The 27,763-nt window shown below is 48.5% G+C and overlaps 1 protein-coding gene across 1 annotated transcript in view; it reads right to left on the bottom strand.

Moving 5' to 3' along the window:
- The window catches only part of AKAP10 (A-kinase anchoring protein 10), an 82,182-nt gene that overhangs the window by 6,675 nt on the left and 47,744 nt on the right, over positions 1-27,763 (bottom strand). Inside the window, exon 11 of the mRNA XM_073565280.1 lies at positions 11,052-11,161. Within this exon, the coding sequence (XP_073421381.1) occupies positions 11,052-11,161 (110 nt within the window). The remainder of the gene's footprint in view (positions 1-11,051; positions 11,162-27,763) is intronic.

Raw genomic sequence — 27,763 nt, forward strand, 5'->3', positions numbered from 1 at the left:
GCTACACTAATGGCCTCCCTAATCCATCTGGCAATAGTCCCTTTCGATACTCCATAACCCTTCCTGGCACCCTGGAAGGCTACAAATAGGGACTGGGACCTCCTCCACTGGCTGGTTACTGATATATACTCTAAGAGGGCTCTTTTCACATCTAGATTATGGAATTTCTCCTCTCCTGGGTTTTTCGGATTTTCACAGAAGGAGGGGAGGACGATTTCCTGGCTACGGTGAAAATCCGACACCACTTTCGGTAAATAAGCAGGGTCTGTTTTTAGGACAATTCTGTCCTGGTATACCTGGGTATACGGTGGACTAACTGATAGGGCCTGCAGGTCACTTACCCTACGTGCCGATGTAAGGGCCACTAGAATAATGGTTTTTAGGGTAAGATATTTCACTGATAGTTGTTGTACTGGTTCAAATGGTTCCTTTGTGAGAGCTTCTAACACAAGGTTTAAATCCCAGGGAGCCATTTTTTGCGATGGGACTGGTCTAGACCTGTGGCAGGATTTAATAAACCTAGCTATCCATCTGTTTGCCGCTATGTTACAATTATATAGAGCGCCTAGCGCTGAAACTTGTACTTTGAGTGTATTTACTGCTAGGCCTAGCTGTAGACCTGCCTGTAAGAACTCTAAGATAGTCTTGATCGGGGGTTCTTGGTCTAATGGTTTCCCCAGAAACTGCAGAAACTTATTCCATATTCTACCGTATATATTAGTTGTTACTGGCTTCCTACTTCTCATCAGTGTAGCCACCAACCCAGGGGAGAATCCTCTATTACTTAAAAGTGACCTTTCAAATTCCACGCCGTCAGATGGAACCCCTTGACTTGCGTGTGGAATACCGGACCCTGAGCTAGCAGGTCTGGAATCTCTGGCAGTACCCACGGATCTGAGAGGGACATTATCTGTAGTAGTGAGAACCATGGCCTTTTTGGACAGAACGGGGCTATTAAGATCACTCTGGCCTGATCTTCCCTTATCTTTTTCACTACTACTGGGATTAGAGCTACCGGAGGAAAGGCATAACTTAGCTTGAAATCCCACGGAATTTGCAAAGCGTCCACTGCCCATGGCTCTTCCTTTGGGTTCAGTGAACAGAATCTTTTTACCTGCCTGTTGCTTCTGTTGGCAAAGAGGTCTATTATTGGCTCTCCCCAAAGATGTACTATCTTTTGGAACACTACCCGATTCAGGGTCCATTCCCCCTGTTTTAGTGTGTTGCGGCTTAGGAAATCGGCTTGTGTGTTTTCTACCCCTCTGATGTGTAGGGCTGATAGGGAGTGTAGGTGTCTCTCTGCCCTGTGAAAGATCTCGTTGGTTTCGAGCATTAGGGAGCGTGACCTTGTCCCTCCCTGGTGGTTGATGTAGGCTACTGTTGTGCTGTTGTCCGACATAATCCGGACATTGCGGCCTTCTAGAGTGGGCATGAATATCCTTAGGGCTCTGTTTACTGCCCGTAGCTCTCTTAGGTTGGAGGATGCGTTTTGCTCTAGGTGTCCCCAGGGTCCCTGGGCTACCTGTCCCCTTAGGTGCGCTCCCCACCCCGAGGAGCTTGCGTCTGTCATTATCACGTCGGACACTGGCTTCTGCCACGATGTCCCTGTTAGTAGGTTTGCTCTGTCTAGCCACCATCTGAGAGAGCCTTTGGTTTTTACGGAAAGTTCCAGCCTTCCTTCTAAACAGCCTTTTAGCGACTTCTGTGCTGATAGGACCTCTGCTTGTAGTTGACGGGTATGAAATTGTGCCCATCTGACCGCTGGGATACAGGCTGTCAGAGTGCCTAACAAGGACATTGCCCCTCTCAGGGTCGTGTAAGGTTGATCTATTGTTGCCAAGATCATATCCCTTACCTTTTCCACCTTGGCGTCTGGTAAGAGACAAATTTGTTGATTTGAGTCCAAGATGAAACCTAAGAACATTTGCCTTTGTAAGGGTTGTAGCCTTGACTTCTTGACATTCACCATCCAGCCGAGATTCCGTAGGGTATCTATCACCCTTTCTACTTGCTCTGTGCAGTGACGTTCTGAGTTGCCCACAATTAGAAAATCGTCTAGGTAGGGTATTATAATTGTGTTGTGGATGCGGAGGAATGCTGTCATCTCTGCAACTACTTTTGTAAACACCCTCGGTGCTATGGATATGCCGAATGGAAGGGCTCTGAACTGAAAATGTTTGAGGTTGCCCCGAATGTAGAGCGCTACCCTTAAGTATTTTTGGTATTCTGAATGGATCGGGATGTGGTAGTACGCATCCTTTAGATCGACTACCGCCATGAAACAGTTGTGGTGTAACAGCCTTATGGCTGAAGTCACTGACTCCATTTTGAAGGTTTGGTTCTGTATCCAACGGTTGAGGCCTCTCAGGTTTATAATCGTCCTGAACGAATGATCCGGTTTTTTTTATTAGAAAGAGGGGCGAGTAGAAACCCCTTCTTTCCTGTCCTCTTGGGACCTCGATCAGGACATGTTTGTCCAGCAGGCTTAGGATCTCTGCCTCTAAGGCCAACTGTTCTTCTACCCCTCTCCTGACAGGGGTCACCACAAACTATGCTCTTGGCTGTTGAAAAAAGGGGAATTTTAAACCTTCCTTTATGATGTTTAAAATCCAAGTATTGGAAGATATATTTTCCCAGGCCTGACCAAACAGCATCAGTCTCCCCCCTACGGGGATGCCGACGTCATTGAGGGGACTTTTTTGCGGATGAGGCGGCTCCCCCGAACATGAATCCAGACTCTTTCTTCCTCTTGTCTTCCCATCTTTTCCGATCTCCCGGAGGCCGGCCTCTATTGAATTTCCCCCTCCGAAAGGGCGGTCTTCTTTGATCTCCCTGAAACCTGGGGAAGCCCTTCTTCTTATCACCCGCTTTTTCTAGGATTTCGTCCAGATTTTTTCCAAAGAGAAATTGTCCATCACATGGAAGGGAGCATAATTTGGCTTTTGATTGTAGATCTCCCGGACACCCTTTAAGCCATAATGCACGCCTTGCAGCATTTGATAGTCCCGCTGCTCTCGCCGTCAACCTCATGGAATCGGCCGAGGTGTCGGCTAAAAAGGCGGCTGCTCCGTGTAGCAGATACATGTCTCCTAAAATTTTCTCCCTAGACATCTTGGAAGCAATTTTTTCTTCTAGCTGCTGTAGCCAGATCATTAAAGACCGGGCTGTACAGGTACCGGCTATCGCAGGTTTTAGTCCCCCCGCTGTTGCTTCCCAAGCATGCCTTAGGTAGGAGTCTGCTTTCTTATCTAGTGGATCTCTTAGTACTCCTGAGTCTTCTAGGGGCAGGGCCGACCTTTTGGATGACCTGGATACCGCCGCATCGATTTTTGGGACCTTGTCCCATATTTCCGTATCCTTAGGGTCTAAGGGATATCTCCTTTTTGAGGAGGAAGGAAGGCTACCTGATTTTTCAGGCTTCTTCCACTCCCTTTCGATGAGCGCCTGGACTTTTTCATTAACTGGAAAGGTGCGTTTCTTCCTTTCCTGTAACCCACCAAACATTACATCTTCTAGGGATTTGGTCGCTTTTTCCTCCTGAAGGCCCATAGTTGACCTAATGGCTTTAAGGAGACTATCAGTATCCTCAACCGGAAAACACGGTCTACCCCCTGTGTCACTATCCGAGGAGGAAGAGGACATGCGCTCAGCCTGATATTCGGACGAGGAGAAGTCTGATGAAGAACTTGGGGAGTTTCTTCTACTTTTTTTCTTTTTCTTTAATAATAATTTAAGTGAACCTTCCACCTCTGATTTTATGACAGATCTGACGTGAGTTGCTAGGCTCGGCACTTCCTCCGCCACTGTTTGCTGTATACAGCTAGCGCAAAGGTTTTTTTGCCAATCTTTCGCTAGGGGGTTCTGGCATAACGCACACTCCCTATTATTTCTTTTGCTCCCTGCTTTTTTGCCTTTCACCGGGCTGGAAGGCTGCGCTGGAGCATGTGGTCTGTGTTCTCTCGATCTCGAGGAATCATTTGATCTGTGGCTCGGACAGCTGCTGCTCTTACCGCTCGAACGGCTACCGTGCTTCCGTGCCGAGGTCTGCGACGGGGGTAGAGACAGTGGGGACGGTGAGCGTTCCTGCTGTGACCCCATTGTAACAGCCCGGCCGTTCTGCTCCTTGCCTCCTTTAAATAGGCCCCGGTGAGCGATCCTTTTGACCCTCCACCCTGCGACCGCCGGCCATTCTTCTTTTTTTTTTTTCTTCTTTTGTGGCCGGCGCCGCACTAGGCGCCATGTCCGTCGCGTCCGTGACGTCAGCCGGCGCATACCCAAGCTGCACCGCGCCGCTGACGTCAGGCGCCGGAAGTCGCGCCCGGCTTCCCCTGTCCCAGGGAGAAGGAGCGAGCGGGCGCGCGCGCAGGGGGAGGGAGGCACGGAGGAGCGCCCCGAATGGAGGCCGCCTTACCGCACCCGCATGAACCCGGGGCCTGCTGGAGGAACCCCGGGGACTGCGCTTCCAGGCGCCGACGGCCAGCGCTGCAAGTAAGCTGACCTGCTCTTCCCGCGCCGGGACGGCCCTGGGTCCATGTCTTCATCCATGGCAGGCACCGCCGCTGTCAGCCTGGGATCCCGCTCCAGGACAGGAACCCAACTGAAGCGGGGGAGAGGTGCCGCCCCTTATATTTCAGTAGGTTCCTGTCCTGGCGGGGCGGATCCCTCTCTCATGTGGTGCTGTCATGGGTGAAGGGAAAATACAGTATCCCGAGGTCCCAATTTTTTTGCTATCTACAGCTTAGATCAGCAATGCAATCAAACTTGCGCAATATAAATTCGACCCAAGTACTATTGTCCTTCCCTTTAATAGGGATTTTTAAGTCACAGGGCCCCCAGGGTCTTATCTCTGCTTTATATACACATATGTTGTCCGTGGGAACCGATTCCGTTTCACTGACAATAAGAGGGAAATGGAAATGTCTCATCTCTGACATTCAAGATGAGGACTGGGAAGAGATTCTTGAATCTCCAACCAAGGTGTCTCCGTCGCCTAATAACAGGATGACTCAACTACATATAGTATACCAGTCTTATCCGACTCCGTTGCGCTTATTTAGAATGGGGTGGTCTCAATCTTCAGAATGCCCAAGATGTCATACAATTGATGCGGATTTTATACATATGGTGTGGGGGTGCCCAATTATCCTATCCTTCTGGATAGAGGTAACTTCGTTGTTGACCTCCCTATAATATGCACTCCTGTTCCTCTTAACCCGTTGGTGTGTCTGTTTGGTATGCTAGAGGAAGAGACTTGGGGGCACCATGTTAAAATTTTCCTACGTGACACACTTTTCTTAGCCAGGAAAACATTGGCCTTGCGTTGGATGGGTAATGCACATCCATCTCTTAAGGTACTGTCACACTTAGCGATGCACCAGCGATCCCGACCAGCGATATGACCCGGTCAGGATCGCTGGTGCATTGCTAAGTGGTCGCTAGTGAGCTGCCACACAGGCAGATCTCACCAGCGACATCGCAGGGGTCGGGGGTCGCTACTTACCTGTCAGACGAGGCGATCCTGACGTCCTCCCGCCCGCGTCCACGCGTCGCTCGTCTCCACAGCAGGAAGCGGACAACGAGAAACAACCCAGGACGTTCTCGCGCGATCAGCGATAACCAGCGGGGGAGTGGTCGGAGGTATCACACATAACGATATCGCTAGCAATATCGCTGTAACGTCACAAAAACCAGTGACATTATATCGATATTGCTAGCGATATCGCTTAGCGTGACAGGCCCTTTAGAGCAGAGGTCTCAAACTGCATTCCTCAAGGGCCGCAAACATGTCATGTTTTAAGGATTTCCTTGTATTGCACAGGTGATAATTTAATCACCTGCACAGATAATGATTCCAGCACCTTGTGCAATGCTAAGGAGATCTCAAAAACACGACCTGTTTGCGACCCTCGAGGAATGCAGATTGAGACCCCTGTTTTAGAGCTTGGATTGAGTTGGTGAATTCAGTTACACCTTACGAGCGGACAATGTATCAGAATAGGGGTTGCCTGGGAAAGTTTAATAAGATTTGGGACATGTGGAATCCTTCTCACCTTACTATATCAACATGTAGACAATAGACTGATGTGAAGAAAACTTTATAGTTTCATAATGTCATTAGCATTGTGGAGCTTGTTCATGACGGCAGGATAGTAGTAGTTTTAGTTATGACCGATATGTTGAATGTAATGTATCACTTTAAGCTATGCAGAGCCAAATATATAGAATAACGAACCCTATTTTTTTCTTTTCTTTTTAATCACCTCTTAATTGTCCATAGGCCTCGCAAGGGAGTGAGGATGTGTGGGATTGAAGTCTGTACAAACAGCTCATTATGTAAGCTTGTTGCTTTACCATAATGAACCTGTATACATTACATTGGTTATGTACCAAATATGTTTGTTTGTTGCTGTTTAATAAACGAGTTAAAAAAAAAACAAAAAAAAAAAAAAAAAACGATTTCCTAGGAAGCCCAACTTGTGACTAGGCTTCACAGAAGCACCAAGATGGCAGCAACATGGGCCCACTGCAGACCACTGGCCACATGTCAGCCCATTAGCAACTCGTGATTGCATCGCAAAGGAAAAACGCAATGAAAGCCCCGCCAGGATCACGCTACTTAATTGCTGCTGTCCGTGATCGACAGAGGCAGTGAGGAGCGAAGGTCTTAGTATTTGTGCTTTCTTCCAAAGCTCAACGTGTATCATCAAATGTATTTATTCATGTATTTATCCTCTGTAAACAGCCGCCGGCTCCACTCAGTGCTCTTAGCGACAGGTGCTGGCTACAAAACACATCCGACACCTGCCCTGTATGGAGCGAGCTCAGCTCCTGAGCCCGCCCCAAACACCGCTCCATGACACCAACAGTGTGGTCACGGAGCACGAAGGGGTTAAACAGTCTTTGCATAGCTACTTGAATTTACCTATCAAAGTAAAATAAGGAACACCTATAGATCCCATATAAGACATCTAGAAGTATACACCAATGATTAAGCTTTTTTCAGAAGAAACTAAATCCTCTGGTACATGAAGAAAAATGTCTCTCCACCAGTAATTCCGAGTCATGGGACCCGGCTGGAGCTGTGATCCGTGAAAACAATTTACTCTTCCCAGATTAAGCCCGGTCACATGCCACAGAGCATTTACAGAAGGGTCCTAGGAGACTCCAGAGCAGAGATCAGCTGTGGCGAAACGATAACTAGGCATTCCTTCACAGAATTCAGACAGCTGTCAGGGCATGCTGGGAGTTGTAGTTTCACATAACAGCTGGGGTAACAAAGGGTAGGGATTAGTGATGAGCGATCGTGCTCGGATAAGATGTTGTCCGAGCATACTCGAGTGCCAATACAGTATTTTCGGCGTCCTCTAATACTAATATTAAACCGGTAATCCCTGCATGTGTTGCGGATGTTGAACAGCCATGAGACGTGCATCCATGGCGTCACCAACATAGCATTCAAGCACGCCGAAGGTACTCTATTAGCACTCGAGCATGCTCACATAACACCACATCTGAGCTTTCGCTCATCACTAGGGATCACCGCTCTAGAGCTTTGAAGTCTAGCTCTCATCTCAACGTATCTTATCCCACAGACTAGAAAACATTAAATGGAATCTGTCAGGTGATTTTTGCCATTTAACCCCTTCACCCCAACTTTTTTTTATTAAACCTTTCTGACCAGCGTCACATTATAAGGTCATAACCCTGAAACGCTTCAACGAATCTCAGTGATTCAGAGATTGTACTTTACTGGTAAATTTAGGTTGACATTTTGTGTTTGTGAAAGTATCGGAATTTTGGCAACATTTTTGCAATTTTCAAACCTTCAATTTTAATATCCTTAAACCAGTTAGTCATGCTGTACAAAAATTATTTATAATTAACAGTTCCCACATGTCTACTTTACAGCAGCATCATTTTTGCAATCTTTTTGTTATGAAGTTAAAGGGTTAAAAAAAAACAAATCAGCAGTTTCTCATTTTTCCAACAAAATCTACAAAACAGTGTTTTTTTGGGGACCGAATAACATTTGAAGTGACTTTGAGGGCCTATGACAGAAAATACCCAAAAGTGACACCATTGTAAAAACTGCAAAGTGTTCAAAACCACAATCAAAGTGTATTAACCCTTTAGGAGCTTCACAGGAATTAAAGCAATGTGGAAGGAATTGCTGTTGATTTTGTTCATTCTGCCACCCATACATCGCAGTATGACTTTGCTCTCATTTATCCTGCACTCTACGCTGAGCACTTACATAGGGGTTTCCAACTAAATCTCTGAATGACGTGATTCAGATGAAACCGCTGAGGGACCTATTCACTATAATGAGGCAGCAGAGTTACTCTGGACTCCTTCTGGCCTCTGTTCAGCAGTGGCATTTTCAGAGGTGCACAAAACCATGGTCGACTGCACTTTTATGCACTCTTAAAAACACAGACAACAATGGATCACAGACCAGATGGGGTCTCCAGCACAAACATTTGCCTCAATATAGGGAATCTTCCACAGGGGAGCTCCATCCAAATCATGTATTTCAGAGATTTACAAGGAAACCCCTGATGTAAGCGCTTAACGCAGGATAAATGTAAGCAGAGTCATACTGCGATCTTTGAGAGGCAGAATGAACAAAATCAACAGAAGGTGAAGAATTAGGTTTTATTTTTTTACGCCAATCCTCGTGCGGTATAAATGATTAGACGACTTTATTCTTTGGGTCAGTGCAATTACAGAGATAGCATATTTATTTTTAGCTTTCTTTTATGTTTGGCTGATGTCACATATTAAAAGACGCTTTTTTTTTTTTTTTTTTTGCAAAACAAAGTTTTTGAGATCTATAATTATTTTATATTTCTGCAGCGAGAGTCATGTGATGGCTTATATTTTGTGGAAAGAGCTGATGTTTTTATTGGTACATTTTATGATTGCTTTCTATTCCAGTTTTCGGGAGGCAGAATGAACAAAAACCAGCAATTCAGTAATTGTTTTTTGGGTTTTTATTTTATGCCGTTCACTGTATGGTAATAGTGATAAGATAATTCTATTCTTCGAGTCAGTATTATTACAGTGATACCACATTTTTATCATTTTGTTATGTTTTGGCGCTTTTACACAAAGTATTTAAAAAAAAATAAATTTGTTTTTGCATTGCTTTATTCTGAGTTAGCATTGACGGAGATGTATGGCGGCTTGTTTTTTGCGGGACAAAATGATAACAGCGATACCATTTTTAATTTACATTCGACTTTCTGATCGCATTGTATTCCACTTTTCGTTCAGCGGTATGATGAAAGCATAGTTATTTTTCCTCTACGGTGTTCACTGAGGGGGTTAACTAGCAGTATAGTTTTATAGGACCACTGTGTGTGTGTGCGTGTGTGTGTGTGTGTATGTGATAATATATATATATACATATATATACACACACACACACACACACATATATATAGTATATAAGCCGACCCCCCTAATTTTGCCACAAAAAACTGGGAAAACTTATTGACTCGCGTATAAGCCTAGGATGGAAAATGCAGCAGCTACTGGTAAATTTCAAAGATAAAAATAGATACCAATAAAAGTAAAATTAATTGAGACATCGGTAGGTTAAATGTTTTTGAATATCCATATTGAATCAGGAGCCCCATATAATGCTCCATACAGTTCATGATGGGCCCCATAAGATGCTCCATACAAAATATACCCCATATAATGCTGCATAAAGGTTAATAATGCCCCCATAATATGCTCCATAAAGGTTATGGCCCCATAAGATGCTCCATAGATTATGCCCTCATATGCCGCTCCATAGAATATGCCCCCATATGCTGCCCCCATAAGATGCCCCATAGAATATGCCTCCATATGCTGCTCCATAGATTATGTATGCCCTCATATGCTGCACCATAGACTATGCCCCCATATGCTGCGCCATAGACTATGCCCGGGACAGATGAATATTGGATATACTTACCCCCTCCTGGCACGGTCTCTGCAGCCCTGCTTCTCCCTTGGTCTCCCTTCCTGTCTTCAGCGGTCACGTGGTACCGCTCATTAAACTCATGAATATGCGCATATTCATGAGTTTAATGAGCGGTACCACGTGACCGCTGAAGGCAGGAAGGAAGACCAAGGGAGAAGCGGAGGGCTGCAGAGACCGCGCCGGGGGGGTCAGTATGATCTCCAACACCCCCGCCGACCCCCAGGTATATGACTCGTGTATAAGCCGAGGGGCACTTTCAGCCCCAAAAAATGGGCTGAAAATCTCGGCTTATACACGAGTATATATGGTATATGTGTGTGTGTATACATATACACACACACACACACACACTCTCTAACATACAGATACACACACACACTTACATATATACTTACACACATATACACACACACACATACATATATATTTGTTAATTATTTTTTTTTTATTTGTCCTTTAGCATTTTTTTTTTTTTATATTTTTACATTTTTGTGAAACTTTTTTTTTCTTCTATTAACTAACTTTTACTTATACATCAACTTTCCTTGCCCGGATAGGTGATGCAATACTCTTGCACTGCAAGCATTAGCTTAGTGCATTGCACACAAGGAGGTGGTGTGTCAGATCCTGCTCTGAGCAGGAGCTTACAGACCACCGTACCTGGATGACCCCGGCGGCCATTTTTACGGACCTGGGTCACCATGGAGACTAGTGGCACAATGCAATCGTATGTGCCGATTGGAGCAGAGAGGGAGCTCCCTCCCTCTGCTGATTGATGTCGTTGTCACCATTGACAGCATCAAAGGGGTTAAACTCCGCCGATCGGCGCCAACACCAACCGTGGGCGTTACTACAGGGTGTCAGCTCTCATATAGCGCTGACAGACGTGTGATATCGCCGTATATGTACGGTAAATGCCGTGAAGGGGTTAATCTAAGAGCATGATGTAGAGAACTAGATGCCTCCTGCTATGTACTGTAGTTCTCGTGTGCTCCACTGGCAGCTTTCTGTACATTCTCACCCCCTACGGTGGGTACATTAAATTGACCTCTACTCAAACATGCAGCATCATTACCCAGCGTACGTCCGTTGATAGAGCGACTCAGGATCCAGACTTGCAGCATCAACAATTATTGCTTCATCAAAGTTTTTCAGAATTTTTACATTGCTCTTTTTAATGTTCGGCTGAAAGAAAAAGATCTACATGTTCATACAGTATTGGGAAAAACCGACTGAAAATTACATACATACGAGGAGATCACATTGGTGATGTCATAGATCTCGAGCCAACACTGATCTCCATTCTTAAAGGGAATCTGTCACCCCATTTTTCGACTATGAGCTGCCGGCACCGCCATCAGGGGCTTATCTACAGAATTCTGTAATGCTGTAGATAAGCACCCGTTGTAACCTGAAATAGAAGAAAAACGCGTTATATTATACTCACCCAGGGGCGGTCCGGTCTTGGTCCGATGGGTGTCACGGTCCGGTGCCTCCCATCTTCTAACGGTGACGTCCTGTTCTTTGCTGCCTGTCGTGGCTCCGGCGCAGGCGCACTGCTCTGCCCTGTTGAGGGCAGAGCAGTGTCTTACAGTGCACAGGCGCCGGGAGAGGTCAGGTGCCTGTACACTACAGTATTCTGCTCTGCCCTCAACAGGGCAGAGCAGTGCGCCTGAGCCACGACAGGCAACAAAGAAAAGGACGTTACCGTTAGAAGATGGGGGGACCGCAACACCCATCTGACCAAGACCGGACCGCCCCCCGGTGAGTATAATATAACTCTTTTCTTCTCTTTCAGGTTACATCGGGGGCTTATCTACAGAATTACAGAATGCTGTAGATAAGCCCCTGATGTCGTTGCCGGCATCTCATAGTAAAAAAGCGTAGTTACTTACCGTTAACGGTATTTCTCGGAGCCCATGACGGCACCACGGAGAGAGAGGGGATCCGCCCCACGGGGACAGGAAACCTACAGATAAAAAGGCGGTACCTCTCTCCCACATCAGTTATTTTCCCTTCACCCATGACAGCACACCTGAGAGAGGGATCTGCTCCACCAGGACAGGAACATACTGAGACATAAGGGGCGGCACCTCTCCCCCGCTTCAGTTGGGTTCCTGTCAGGAAGGAATCCCACTGTTGGCAGTGCCTGTCATGGGCGAAGAGAAAAAGAAAAAAAAAAAAAAAAAAATGACCCATGCCCGTCCCGTATCTTACCTGTAGCGCCGGCCGTCGGGTGCTGGAGGCACAGTCCCCGGTGTTCCCCTGGGCTCCGGGTTCGTGTGGGCGCTGGTGGGATCTCAGTGGCTCTGACTAGCCCCCACCGCGCCGCCCTCCCCTCGCGCGCCGCATCTCGATCCCCGAGGCAGGGGAGAGACGCAGGCTTCTTGCGGCCGCTGACGGCAGCGCTTTGGACTATGGGTGCGCCGGCTGACATCAGCAGAAGGCGACGGTGTCAAGGCGCCGGGTGCGACGCCGGCCGGCTTTTCTGAAGCGATCGGCCGGCGGTCGCAGGGGGGAGGGGAGGAGACAACACCAGGACAGAGGCTGCATATAAACAAGGACTAGCAGCAGGGGAGACAGTGGAAAATGGAGTCAGAGCAGGAGAGGTCCTTGTCTCTGCCTCCCTCACAACCCACAGGCGGCAAACATGGAAGCCGCTCAAGCAGCAGCCACCCCAGCCGCAGGTCGGGAGGATCCTCAAGGTCCAAAGAGCACAGGTAACGTGCTCCGACGCAGCCTCCGAGTCCGGTACCCTTGATTACAGGTGGTGAGTGATCTTCGTGAATGCTAGTCATCTCAAGCGGAACAGGCATCCTCCTCAGAGTGACACAGGGGGCAAGCCATGTTTCCCTGTTGAAGACACGGATGCTCTCCTAAAGGCCATTAGAACCACAATGGGCCTACAGGAAGAGAAGGCGGCTAAAACCCTAGAGGATGTTATGTTTGGGGGGCTGCAAGAAAGGAAAAAAACAGACCTTTCCAGTAAACGAAAAGGTCCAGGCGCTTATTGAAAGAGAGTGGAGGAAACCCGAAAGATCAGTGGCCCTTCCCTCCACCTCTAAGAGACGATACCCCTTTGAGCACAAGGATGCAGAGATATGGGACAAAGTCCCAAAAATAGATGCAGCAGTATCCAGGTATTCAAAAAAAATCGGCCCTGCCCCTGGAAGACTCAGGGGTTCTTAAGAGACCCGCTGGACAAAAAGGCGGACTCATTTGAGGCACGCGTGGGAAGCGACAGCAGGAGGATTAAAGCTGGCGATAGTGGGCACCTGCACGGCATGCTCCCTCATGATCTGGCTGCAGCAGTTAGAAGAAAAGCTAGCATCAAAGGTCCCAAGAGAGAAGATATTAGCAGATATGTATCTCTTGCATGGGGTAGCTGCTTTTTTGGCAGATACCTCGGCGGACTCTATGAGGTTGACAGCTAATGCAGCAGGATTATCAAATGCTGCCAGACGCGCGTTATGGCTTAAAGGCTGTCCGGGTGACCTGCAGTCTAAAGCTAAACTGTGCTCTCTCCCCTGCGATGGTCGGTTCTTATTCGGCAAGAACTTGGATGATATCCTGGAGAAGGCAAGTGATAGGAAAAAAGGCTTCCCCAGGTTCCCGACGGAACAAAGAAGACAGCCCTTTCGGAGGGGAAGATTCAATAGAGGGTGTCCTCCGGCCGACAGGAAAAGATGGGAGGATAAAAGGAAAAAAGTCGGGATTTATGTTTGGTGGGGGCACCTCCACCTCAAAGAAATCGTCACAATGACGCCAGTATTCCAGTGGGGGGAGATTGGCACTCTTTTTCCAGGCCTGGGAAAAGATCTCCTCCAATACCTGGATCCTGGGCATCTTAAGAGAAGGCCTGAGAATCCCCTTTGCTCGCCGGCCAAAAGCCGTGTTTGTCATTACACCTATCAGGAAGGTAACCGAAGAACAGTTGGTCTTGGAAGCATAGATCCTGAACCTGATAGACAAGCGGGTACTTTACGAAGTCCCAAACACACAGGAAGGAAGGGGGTTCTATTCACCCCTTTTTCTGATAAAGAAACCGGATCAATCTTTCAGGACGATTATAAACCTCAGACGTCTCAATCGGTGAATAAAAAAAACAAACCTTCAAGATGGAGTCCGTGGCTACGGCCGTAAAGCTACTACATCAAGATTGTTTTATGGCCGTAGTTGATTTAAAGGATGCATATTATCATATTCCTATCCATCCAGATTACCAAAAATACTTGAGGGTAGCTCTTTATATCCAAGGCGTACTGAGGCATTTTCAATTCAGAGCTCTTCCATTTGGCATATCAATAGCCCCGAGGGTTTTCACCAAAGTCATAGCAGAGGTGACAGCCTTCCTCCGGATTCACGATACGGTCATAATACCATACTTGGACGATTTCCTTATAGTGGGCAGCTCAGAGGACCACTGCACGGCACAGTTGAGCCTGGTGACAGACACCTTACAAGAATTAGGGTGGATAATAAATTTCAAAAAGTCAAAACTACAACCCCTAAGAAAACAGACCTTCCTGGGATTTATCCTAGATTCAGAACGGCAGGCATGTCTGCTCCCAGATACCAAAATAGAGAAGGTACAGAATCTGGCTTTGGCTGCCCGAAATCAACCATATATGACATTGAGAAAGGCGATGTCTCTACTAGATACCCTGACGTCCTGTATTCCGGCGGTCAGATGGGCTCAATTTCACACCCGACAACTCCAGGGGGAGATACTATCAGCACAAAGATCGCTAAGAGTGCGTTTAGAAGGAAAGCTGGAGCTTTCCTTACAAACCAGAGACTCTCTCAACTGATGGCTGGACGGTACAAACCTGGCCTCAGGAATACCTTGGGACAGACAGACGACAGATGTGATTCTAACATATGCAAGCTCCTCAGGGTGGGGGGCACACCAAAGGGGTCACGTAGGCCAGGGCTCCTGGACGCCTCAAGAAATGGAGGCATCTTCCAACCTGAGAGAACTGTGGGCAGTGAACAAAGCTCTAAGTCACTTCATTCCGCTACTCAAAGGTCGCAATATCCGCATCATGTCGGACAACAAAGTAACAGTGGCGTACATCAACCACCAAGGAGGGACGAGATCACACTCCCTAATGAAAGCGGCGAGCGACATTCTGAGCAGAGCAGAGCAACACCTACACTCCATAACAGCCTTGCACATAAAGGGGGTAGAAAACAGAGGCAGATTTTCTGAGCCGCAATACTCTGAGGCAAGGAGAATGGGCGCTAAATTGGTCCATTTTTCAAAAAATAACACAGCTTTGGGGGAAACCAGTGATAGACCTCTTTGCCAACAAGCACAACAGGCAAACAAAGGTTTTGCTCTCTAAACCCGAGGGAAAAGCCATGGGCAGTGGACTCAATGCACATTCAGTGGAACTTCAGGCTAGCTTATGCGTTCCCCCCCGTGGCTCTGATCCCAACAGTTGTCAAGAAGATCAGAAACGATCAAACCAGGGTGATTCTAATAGCCCCATTTTGTCCGAAAAGGCCCTGGTTTTCTCTACTACAAATAATGTCCCTCTCCGATCCATGGGTTCTGCCGGAAATCCCGAACCTACTAGCTCAAGGCCCAATATTCCACACTCAGGTCAAAGGATTCCATCTGACGGCATGGAATTTGAAAGGTCGCTTTTGATAGAGGGTTCTCCCGCGGGTTGGTGGCCACCCTGTTTAAAAGTAGGAAACCGGTGACGACTAATATCTACGGCAGAATATGGGAAAAGTTCCTACAGTTCCTAGGTAAGCCGTTAGAACAAGAACCCCTGATTAGTGCCATCTTGGAGTTTTTACAATCAAGGTTGCAGCTGGGGTTAGCGGTAAACACGATTAACGTTCAGGTGTCTGCACTAGGGGCGCTCTACAACTGCAACTTGGCAGCAAATAGATGGGTAGCCAGGTTCATTAAATCCTGCCATAGGGCTAGGCCTATCCCAATACCCAGAATAGCTCCCTGGGATTTAAACCTAGTACTAGAGGCCCTTACAAAGGAACCGTATGAGCAGTTACATCAGCTACCCCTAAAGTTTCTGACCCTAAAGACGATCATTTTAGTGGCCCTTACATCGGCCCGTAGAATAAGCGACTTGCAGGCTCTCTTGGTAAATCCACCCTATACACAAGTTTTTCAGGATAGGGTGTGCTAAGAACAGACCCCGCTTATCTGCCTAAGGTAGCATCAGATTTCCATCGAGGTCAGGAGATTGTCCTCCCATCCTTCTGCGAGAATCCAAAAAATTCGGGGGGAGGAAAAATTCCATAGTTTGGATGTCAAGAGAGCCCTGTTAGAATACATAACAGTCATTAGCCAGTGGAGGAGGTCCCAGTCCCTATTCGTAGCTTTTCAGGGTGCCAGGAAAGGCTATAGGGTTTCAAAAGGGACCATTGCTAGATGGATTAGGGAGGCCATTAGTGTAGCCTACTCAGCTAGTGGTGTTCCGATTCCTGACGGCATTAAGGCTCATTCCACCAGAGCTGTGGCGACCTCCTGGGCTGAAAAGGCAGAGGTATCGATTGAACAGATTTGCAAGGCTGCTACCTGGGCCTCACCTTCAACCTGCTTTAAGCACTATAGATTAAATCTATCCTCCTCTGATGACTTAACCTTTGGTAGAAGGATGCTGCAAGCGGTGGTCCCTCCCTAAGGTGTTTCGAAGTCTCCAAAAATCTCTCAGGTGTGCTGTCATGGGTGAAGGGAAAACCACCATGGTTACTTACCGGTAGCCGGTTTTTCCGGAACCCATGACAGCACCCATATATTCCCCCCCCCCCTTTTCACCAAATGGGTGTGCACAATTAGTAGGGTGCTTTTGAGTGATGTGGTGTTGGATTAACATGTAACTAACCGGTAAGTCCTCTCAATGCTCTGTAACCCAACTGAAGCGGGGGAGAGGTGCCAACCCTTATGTTTCAGTAGGTTCCTGCCCTGGCGGGGCGGATCCCTCTCTCAGGTGTGCTGTCATGGGTTCCAGATAAACCGGCTACCGGTAAGTAACCATGGTGGTTTTACAGAGCATTAATGGAACTTCAGTCTAATATTAACGCAACAACTTTAAGAAAAGAAGAAAATTTCTATCATTATTAAACTGCGTAGAGGAGACACCACGTGACTATTTGACTAAACTTGTACTTACAATAAGTACGCACCCCACGCGTGTAGGGAGGGAATATACAGGTGAGTCATGGACTCAGAGAAATACCGTTAACGGTAAGTAACTACGCTTTTCTCTTTCCCCCCATGACGGCACCATGGAGAGAATTGCAGAGACTATCAGTTAGGGGGGTGGGGGCACTGCCTCCTGCACCCTTCTACCAAAGGTTAGATCTGAGGAGGTGGCTAGGTCCAGCCAATAGTGGTTGAAGAAAGTTGAAGGAGAGGACCAAGTGGCGGCTCTACATATCTGCTCAATCGAGACGCCTGCTCTCTCTGCCCAGGAGGTCGACACCGCTCTTGTAGAATGCGCTGTTATTCTGTCTGGGATGTCCGCACCCTGTGAAGAGTACGACAAGGTGATGGCGTCTCTTATCCACCTCGCCAGCGTGCTCTTTGATGCCTTTCGCCCCTTTCTTGGCCCCTGGAAGCAGACAAAAAGGAGATCTATCCTTTCTACACTCCCTGGTGGCCGCTAGGTATTCAATTAGGCATCTCCTAAGATCTGTGTGTAGAGTTTCTTCTCCCTTGTTTTTGGGATTGGGGCAAAAGGAGGGGAGGGAGATTACTTGAGTTCTGTGGAATTGGGACGCTACCTTCAGCAGATAGGCTGTGTCTGTCCTAAGTACCACCCTGTCATCCAGGATCTGTGTAAATGGAGGGAAGGCTGACAGGGCCTGGATATCACTGATTCTACAGGCCAATGTCAGGACTATCAGGAGGGAGGTCTTAAGTGATATCTGTTTTAGTGGAGCCTCTTGTAAAGGTTCAAAGGGAGGCTGAGAGGACCAAGTTTAGATCCCAGGGAGGAGTGTTTAGGGAAGACATAGCTCTGGATCTACTGGCTGCTTTAATGAACCTGGCCACCTAACGGTTCCCTGCCAAGTCATAGTTGTAAAGGACCCTAGGGCCGCCACCTGAACTTTTAATGTGCTGGTAGCTAAACCATGCTCCAAGCCCTTCTGGAGGAACTCTAAGATCTTTGATAGAGGTACATCCCCACTTGCACTGGCAGATACCGAAAGGAACTTCCTCCAGATCCTCCCGTACAATTTAGAGGTTACCGGCTTTCTACTCCGTAGCAGAGTAGACACTAAATTTTTAGAGAAGCCTCTGCTGGTTAACAGAGCCCTTTCAAATTTCAGGCCGTCATATGTAGGTTCTCCACCTGTGGATGCAGCACTGGACCTAGTGAGAGCAGGTTCGGGATATCTGGGAGGACCCAAGGGTTGAAGATGGACATCCTCCTCAACCAAGAGAACCAAGTCCTTCTAGACCAGAAGGGAGCTATTTCGATTACCCTTGCCTTTTCCTCTCGAATCTTCCTCAGAACTGCTGGAATTTAGGCAATTGGTGGGAATGCATATGCAAGGGGAAAGTGCCAGGGAATCATAAGGGCATCCAGGGCTACTGGGTTCCCCAAGGGGACTATGGAGCAGAAACCACCATGGTTACTTACCGGTAGCCGGTTTTTCCGGAACCCATGACAGTACCACATGAGAGAGGGATCAGCCCCGCGAGGACAGGAACCTACTGAAACATAAGGGGCGGCACCTCTCCCCAGCTTCAGTTGGATTACAGAGCATTTGAGAGGACTTACCGGTTAGTTACATATTTATCCAACACCACATCACATAAATACACCCGACTATTGTGCATACCCAAACGGTGAAAAAAGGGGGGGAAATATATACGGGTGCTGTCATGGGTTCCAGAAAAACCGGCTACCGGTAAGTAACCATGGTGGTTTTCCCTTCACCCATGACAGCACCACATGAGAGATTCTGGAGACTTCGAACACCTTAGGGAGGGACCACCGCTTGCAGCACCCTTCTACCAAAGGTCAAGTCAGCAGAGGAGGATAGATTTAGTCTATAGTGTCTAAAGAAAGTTGAGGGTGAGGCCCAGGTAGCGGCCTTACAAATTTGCTCTATTGATACCTCTGCTTTCTCAGCCCAGGAGGTCGCCACGGCTCTGGTGGAATGAGCCTTGATGCCGTCAGGAACCGGGACGCCACTAGCTGAATAGGCTACACTAATGGCCTCCCTAATCCATCGGGCAATAGTCCCCTTTGACACTCCATAACCTTTCCTAGCACCCTGGAAGGCTACAAATAGGGACTGGGACCTCCTCCACTGGCTGGTTATAGATATATACTCTACTAGGGTTCTTTTAACGTCTAGGCTATGAAATTTCTCCTCCCCTGGGTTTTTCGGATTCTCGCAAAAGGAAGGGAGGACAATCTCTTGGTTTCGGTGAAAGTTAGTTACTACTTTCGGCAAGTAAGCAGGGTCTGTTCTCATAACCACCCTATCCTGGTATATCTGTGTATATGGTCGGTTGACTGAAAGGGCCTGTAAGTCACTAACTCTACGTACCGACGTTAGAGCTACCAAAATGATGGTTTTTAGAGTGAGATTTTTAGTTGAAATCTGCTGTATGGGTTCAAACGGCTACTTCGTAAGGGCTTCCAGCACCAGATTTAGATCCCATGGAGCTATTTTCGGTAAGGAAACTGGCCTAGATCTGTGGCAAGATTTTATAAACCTGGCTACCCATCTGTTTGCCGCTATATTGCAATTGTATAATGCACCCAGCGCTGAAACCTGTACCTTGAGGGTATTAACCTCCAGGCCTAGCTGTAGGCCTGCCTGCAAGAACTCCAAGATGGACTCGATTGGGGGTTCTTGACCTAACGGTTTTCCCAGGAATTGTAGGAATTTTTTCCACGTTCTGCCATATATGTTGGTTGTTATTGGTTTTCTACTTTTCATTAGAGTAGTCACCAACCCCGGGGAAAACCCTTTATCTCTCAAAAGTGACCTCTCAAATTCCACGCCGTCAGATGGAGCCCCTTGACTTGTCTGTGGAATATCGGCCCCTGAGCTAACAAATCTGGAATCTCTGGCAGTACCCACGGGTCCGAGAGAGGCATCATTTGTAGTAGTGAAAACCACGGTCTTTTTGGCCAGAACGGGGCTATGAGGATTACTCTGGCTTGCTCGTCTCTTATCTTTTTTACCACTGCCGGGATTAACGCTACTGGGGGAAAGGCATAGCTCAGTTTGAACAGCCACGGGATTTGTAGAGCGTCTACTGCCCACGGGTTTTCCCCTGGGTTTAATGAGCAGAACCTCCTCACTTGACGGTTGCTTTTGGTGGCAAAGAGGTCGATTACTGGCTGCCCCCATAACTGTACTATCTTCTGGAATATTACACGATTTAAGGTCCACTCTCCCTGTTTTAACTTGTTGCGGCTTAGAAAGTCGGCTTGAACATTTTCTGTCCCTTTGATATGTAGGGCTGTTAGGGAGGTTAGATGTTGCTCTGCTTTGAGGAAGATTCTTTTGGCTTCGTCCATTAGGGAGTTTGACCTTGTCCCTCCCTGGTGGTTGACATAAGCCACTGCCACCCTGTTGTCTGACATAATTCGGACGTTTTGACCCTGTAACATGGGAATGAATGCCTCTAGGGCTCTGTTTATCGCTCTTAAATCTCTTAAGTTGGAGGAAGCCTTCTGCTCTATGTGACCCCAGGACCCTTGGGCCATATGTTCTCTCAGGTGTGCCCCCCATCCCGAGGAGCTTGCGTCCGTCAATATTACATCGGACACGGGCCTGTGCCACAAAGTTCCCCCTGTTAAATTTGTGCCGTCTAGCCACCAAGTGAGAGAGTTTTTCCCCCTTTCGGAAAGTTCCAGCTTCCCTTCTAAACGCCCTTTCAATCGTCTCTGGGCTGACAAGATTTCCGCCTGCAGTTGTCGGGTATGAAACTGTGCCCAGTTGACCGCTGGGATACAGGCTGTTAGCGTGCCCAACAGGGACATTGCCCTTCTTAGGGTCATGTGAGGATGCTGTATTGCCGTAAGGGTCATTTCTCTCTCCTTCTCTAGTTTTTTCTCTGGCAAGAGACAAACTTGACGGTCGGAGTCCAAGACGAAACCTAGAAACGTTTGTTTCCTTAGGGGTTGAAGTTTTGATTTTTTTAAGTTTACCATCCAACCCAGTCTTTGCAGGGTCTCTGTTATCTTCTCTACCTGATGTGCGCAGTGATGTTCTGAATTGCCAATGACTAGAAAATCGTCCAAGTAAGGCACCATAATCACATTGTGGATTCGAAGGAAAGCTGTCATTTCCGCTATTACTTTTGTAAAAATCCTTGGCGCTATGGAGATGCCAAACGGAAGAGCTGTAAATTGAAAATGCCTGAGGTCGCCCTGGATGTATAGGGCTACCCTCAGGTATTTCTGGTACTCTTGGTGCATCGGGATATGGTAATAGGCATCCTTCAAATCTATTACGGCCATGAAGCAGTTGTGGTGTAACAGCTTTATGGCCGACGTCACTGATTCCATTTTGAATGTTTGGTTCATGATCCATTGATTGAGGCGCCTGAGATTTATTATCGTTCTGAAGGAAAGGTCGGGTTTTTTTATTAGGAAGAGGGGAGAATAGAACCCCCTTCCTTCTTGATCTTTCGGGACCTCTACCAGAACTTGTTTCTCCAATAGTCCTAAGATTTCTGTTTCTATGGCTGATTGCTCTCCTGGTTCCTTTCTGACGGGGGTCACCACAAATTAAGCTCTTGGATACTGGAAGAAGGGGATTTTTAGGCCATTCTTTATAATTTTCAGGATCCAATTGTTGGCCGATATTTTCTCCCATTCTTGAGAAAAGAGCCTCAATCTTCCCCCCACCGGAGGGCTGGTGTCATTGCGGGGATTTTTTGGCGGTTGAGGTATTTCCCCCAAACATGAACCCTGGTTCTTTTTTCCTCTTGTCGTCCCACCTTTTCCGTTCTCCCGGGGGACGGCCTCGATTGAACCTTCCCCTCCGAAAGGGCGGTCTCCTTTGATCACCCATGAATCTGGGGAAGCCCTTCTTTTTATCACCGGCTTTTTCCAGGATGTCATCCAGGTCTTTTCCAAACAAGAACTGCCCATCACATGGTAACAAGCATAATTTTGCCTTAGATTGAATGTCCCCAGGGCAGCCTTTGAGCCATAACGCCCGTCTTGCGGCGTTCGACAGCCCCGCTGCTCTTGCCGTTAACCTCATCGAGTCGGCGGAGGTGTCAGCCAAGAAGGCGGCAGCTCCGTGTAGCAGGTACATTTCTCCTAATATTTTCTCTCTTGGTACTTTGGAGACCAATTTTTCTTCCAGTTGTTGCAACCAGACCATTAATGACCGGGCTGTGCAGGTGCCGGCTATTGCTGGTTTCAGACCCCCTGCCGCTGCCTCCCAAGTGTGCCTTAGGTATGAGTCCGCTTTTTTATCCAAGGGATCTCTCAAAACCCCTGAATCCTCCAGGGGCAGGGCCGACTTCTTGGAAGACCTAGACACTGCTGCGTCAATCTTTGGGACCTTGTCCCAGATGTCCGTGTCCTTAGCCTCAAAGGGGTATCTTCGCTTTGAAGAGGGAAGGCTACCTGACTTCTCCGGTTTCTTCCACTCTCTCTCGATTAGGGCCTGAATCTTGTCATTGACCGGAAAGGTACGCTTTTTCCTTTCTTGTAGGCCGCCAAACATCACATCCTCCAGTGACCTCTCTACTTTCTCCTCCTGCAGGCCCATAGTGGACCTGATGGCTTTAAGGAGGGCGTCCGTATCTTCTACGGGAAAGCAAGGTCTGCCCCCCGTATCACTGTCTGAGGATGAAGATGACCCGTGCTCAACTTGATACTCCGAAGAGGAGGAGCCTGACGAGGAACTCAGGGAGGCTTTCCTACTCTTACTTTTCTTTAATAATTTTTTAAGTGAGCCCTGTACCTCCGACTTAATTATTGATCTGAGGTTTGTTGCCAGGCTCGGTGCCTCTTCAGCCATAGTCCGCTGGATACAGCTGACACATAAGTCCTTTTGGTAGTGTTTCGCTAAAGGGCTGTGGCATATGGCACATACTCTATTTTTCTTTTTGCTTATAGCTTTTTTGCCTCCCTAAAAGAAAAAAAGACATAGGAAGGCCTATTACAACATTGTCTACTTTCACGGAGATCACTCACCACCCAGGAAAGACCGATACCGGGCTCTGGGGCTGCGAAGGAGCGTGCGTTCTGCGTTCTTTTGACCTCGAGGAATCCCTCGATCGGTGACTTGGACGGCTGCTGCTTTTGCCGCTCGAGCGGCTCTTGCGACCAGAAGCTTGTGATGGGGGCAGGGACAATGGGGACGGTGAGCGATCCTCCTGAGACGCCATTGTCACCCCTGCAGCCGCTTCTGCTCCTTCTTTAAATCGGTGAGTGCCCCTCATTACCCCTCCCCCCCGCGACCGCCAGCCGCTTCTCCTGGCCGGCGTCGCGCCCGGCGCCATGACCGTCGCGTCCTGATGACGTCAGCGGTCGCGCTCCCAGAATCCTCTGCGTCGCTGACGTCGGACGCCGGTCTCCTCCCCCGGCTTCCCCTGCATGCAGGCGAAGGACGGGCGCGCGCGCAGGGGGAGGGCGGCACGTGGAGGAACCTCCGAAGGGAGGACATCGGGACGTGCCTGCACGAACCTGGGGTCCGGATCAGGCAACACCCCGGGGACTGCGCTACCAGCTGCCGACGGCCGGCGTCGCAGGTAAGTCAGCCCTGCAATTTAAACGCCGGGACGGCCCTGGGTCTTTCATCCTGACAGGCGCCGCCGCTGTCAGAGGGATTCCTTTCCAGGACAGGAACCCAACTGAAGCGGGGGAGAGGTGCCGCCCCTTATGTTTCAGTAGGTTCCTGTCCTGGCGGGGCGGATCCCTCTCTCATGTGGTGCTGTCATGGGTGAAGGGAAAAGTTTTCACTTTCCGATTCCTGCTGTTGGCGAACAGGTCTATATTGAGTTTCCCCCATAGTTTTGTGATCTGATTGAAAATGTCCTGATTCAGCTCCCGCTCGCCCTGTCTCAGCTGTGTGCGACTTAGGAAGTCCGCCGTCACATTGTCTGCCCCCTTTATGTGTAGTGCCATCAGTGAGCCTAGGTTCCCCTCTGCGAACCGGAAAATGGATTCCGTCACCTCCATTAGGGCTTGGAATCTTGTACCTCCCTGATGGTTCAGATAAGCAACTACCGTGCAGTTGTCTGAAAACACCCTTGCGTGGTGGGTCCTGAGGGAGTCTAGAAAGCATAGGAGGGCGAGTTTTACTGCTAGCAGCTCCTTCATGTTGGAGGAGGCTATATTTTCATCTCCCGACCAGACTCCTTGCGCTACCTGGTTGTCCAAGTGAGCCCCACCCCCACCCCCCGGGCTTGCATTTGTGGTATGGTCTCGTGAGATCGGCAACAACCAAGGGACCCCCCGGGACAGGTTGGATGTCTCTGTTCACCACTGCAGAGAGTGAGCCATTTCGGGTGAGATGTCTGACCGCCCTTCTAAATCTCCCTGTAGAGAAATTTCTGCCGCTAGTATTCCCCACTGGAGAACCCTTGTATGGTCCTGGGCCCACTGAACAGCTGGTATACAAGACATCGTTGAGCCAAGCAGGGACATGCCTTTCCTTAGGATTGTTCCTGTTTGGCCTCTTGCCGTCGCTGCTCTTTATGTGTAGTAACTTCCCTTCTGGGAGGCAGCACTCTTGCCTGAGGGAATCTATAGTTATGCCCAAATATTCTTGTATTTGGCTCGGAATTATCCGGGATTTTGGCAGATTTAGTAGCCAATCCAGGTTGGTCAGTGAATTCATAGTCCTGTTCAACTGGTCCCTGCAGTGGGATAGGGAGTTGCCTATTACTAGGAAGTCGGGCAAGTATGGGACTATTAGGACTTTCTGCTCTCTTAAATGTGCCATGAACACTCTGCTATGACTTTTGTGAACACTCTCGGGGCGATGGCCAGCCCGAATGGGAGAGCTTTGAATTGGTAATGCCTTATTTCTCCCCCCCATAGTAACTGCTATCCTGAGAAATTGGCGGTAGTCTGTGTGTATGGGAACGTGGTAGTACGCGTCTTTTAAGTCGAGTACAGCCATGTAACAGGATGGAAACAGCATCTTCACTGCAGATTTTAGTGTTTCCATTTTGAACGGATGGATTATCAGGCATTTGTTTAATTTTTTCAGGTTTATTTTAGTCCTGAATGTCTGATATGGCTTCCTCCTCAGGAAGATAGGGGAATAGAAGTCTTCTCCTCTTTCTTGGCGAGGGACCTCTTGCAACACTGATTTCTCCACCAGGGTCAGAATCTCCTGTTGAATCGCGGCTTGCTCTTCCGCTGACTGCCTTTGTGGGATCACTACAAAAGAGGGTTTGGGTGAGTTGTGGAAATTTAAAATTGAGGCCTGTTTTTATGATGTTTAAGATCCAGGGACTGTTTGATATTTTTTCCCAGGTTGGGAAGAAGACGGCCAGTTTTCCTCCTACCTTCATTGGGGTTGTTTTTTGTCTGCCGGTTTCCCGAACATGAATCCTTTCCCTTTGCCTCTCCTGTCTTCTCACTTATCCTGGGAGTTTTTCGGTGGCTTCCTCTGGATAAATTTCCTGCTCCGAAAATGTTTGAAGGGGAAATTAGATTTTTTTTTTTTTTTTTTTCATCCCCTGCCTTGTCCAGTATATCGTCCAGTTTAGGCCCACAATGGAATTCGCCTTCACAGGGGATGGAGCAAAGTTTTGTTTTTGTCTGAAGGTCCCCCAGCCAGCATTTGAGTCATAAGGCTCTCCTTGCTGCGTTTGTGAATGAGGCTGCTCTAGCTGTCAGTCTTATCGAATCTGAGTAAGCATCCGCTTTATATTAGGGCCTGAATTTTGTCATTCATGGGGAATGATCTCCTCTTTCTCTGTTCTAATCCACTGACCATGGCATCCTGGATAGTTCTTTTGGGCCTAGTGTCTACTAGTCCCATAGTGGCTCTAATTGCTTTTATTAAGCCATCTATTTCCTCTATAGGGAAGCAGCTGCGATCCAACTCCGAGGAAGATGAGGACTCAGATGAAGGTCTGTTTGTGTCAAGTGAAGAAGATTCACTCTCCCTGTCGCTATGGTCTGACTCCGGGTCCCTTGTGCCTCTTAACCCACCCCCGGCTCCCAGAGGTGCATTGCGGCTGTCATTGCCCCGCCCCCGCACCACGCTGGCTCCCAGAGATGCATTGCGGACGCCGTCATCAGGTCGTGCCCCTCCCCGCACGTGCGCCCCACAGCCGGCGCATTATGTCGCGAGGAACCCCAGCGCCTCGCTTCCGCCTTTCTCCACCTGTACCCCCTGGAGGCCCACTGACCTCGGGTACTGATACGATCAGGCATCGAAGAGCGCCTCATCGCTTCTGGGGGAGGCGGTTTTCTGCAGCGCTTCTGCCACCTTTCCCCCCCGCACACCCTGGAGACCCGCTGGCCTCTGGTACCACTACAGTAGGGCAGGGGGACGAAGAGAGCCTCAGAGCTTTTGGGGGAGGCGGTCTTCTGCAGCGCGTCTGCCGCCTATCCCCCCCGCACACCCTGGAGGCCCGCTGACCCCAGCGGTGGCGCCTCGGGGTCGCCGGTACAGGGAACCCCCGCTGTCACTCACTGGACTGTCCGGCCCCGGAATCCCTCGACGATCCAACGGTGAGTCTGTAGGTTCCCTATGGGGACAGGAAACCAACTGATGCGGGAGAGAGGTACCGCCTTTTTATCTGTAGGTTTCCTGTCCCAGTGGGGCGGATCCCCTCTCTCTCCGTGGTGCCGTCATGGGGGAAAGAGAAAATGGGGTGACAGATTCCCTTTAAAAGCTCAAACCCTTTGACACTATATATTAATTGCTGAAAATCTAAGAGCCAAAGTGGTCTGACCCAAGTCTTTATCAATGTGATCCTCTCACGTCTCATGACCTTTAAATTGTGAAATTCACAAAAGTCCGTGAAAAAAAAAATATACAAAGATTTATGGTGTCAGATGAGCGCTGTGTTTTTCTTAATCATCACTGATATTTAGTACGCCGTCATGTATTTTATAACACATTTTTACAATAATCTCTTTGTGATACCCAACAGGCGTCTGTCTGCAAAAATGGACTGAACATTTATATTGCTCAATATTATTGGCGTTGCAGAGAAGTTCAGTGCATCTCCCACAACTACTTGTTTTCCATCTCCCTCTGTCATTCCCTTTTTTTGGACGGGTCTGGCTTTACCGTAGCTCACAAGAGGAAGAGATACCGTATATACGTGCGTGTTAGCCGAGATTTTCAGCCCATTTTTTGGGGCTGAAAGTCGTTCCCGACCCCCCCCCCCCTCCCCTCGGCTTATATGCGAGTCATATACCAGGGGGTCGGCGGGGGAGGGGGTGTCAGGTCATACTTACCCCCTCCTGACGCGGTCTCTGCAGCCCCCTGCTTCTCCCTGCCTCAGGCTCCTTCCTTCAGCGGTCACATGGTACCACTCATTAAAGTCATGAATATGTGCATATTTATGACTTTAAGGAGCGGTACCACAAGACCGCTGAAGGAGCCTGAGAAAGGGAGAAGCAGGGGGGCTGCAGAGACCGCGCCAGGAGGGGGTTAGTATAAGCTATATTCACCTGTCCCGGGTCCTTCGTTGCCCGATGATCTGTCCTCTCAGCATCCTCTGTCTATGATGTTGAGGTCAGAGGGTGCGGTGACATAGTTGGTGTGCGCCGCGCCCACTGCCTGAACGTCACTGACAGGATGCGGAGGAGGAGAGGACATAGCAGAGCGCAGCCATGG

Source organism: Dendrobates tinctorius, unplaced genomic scaffold (assembly GCF_039654945.1).
Source record: "Dendrobates tinctorius isolate UK_male_01 unplaced genomic scaffold, ASM3965494v1 ptg000016l, whole genome shotgun sequence".
Taxonomy (NCBI): Eukaryota; Metazoa; Chordata; class Amphibia; order Anura; family Dendrobatidae; genus Dendrobates; species Dendrobates tinctorius.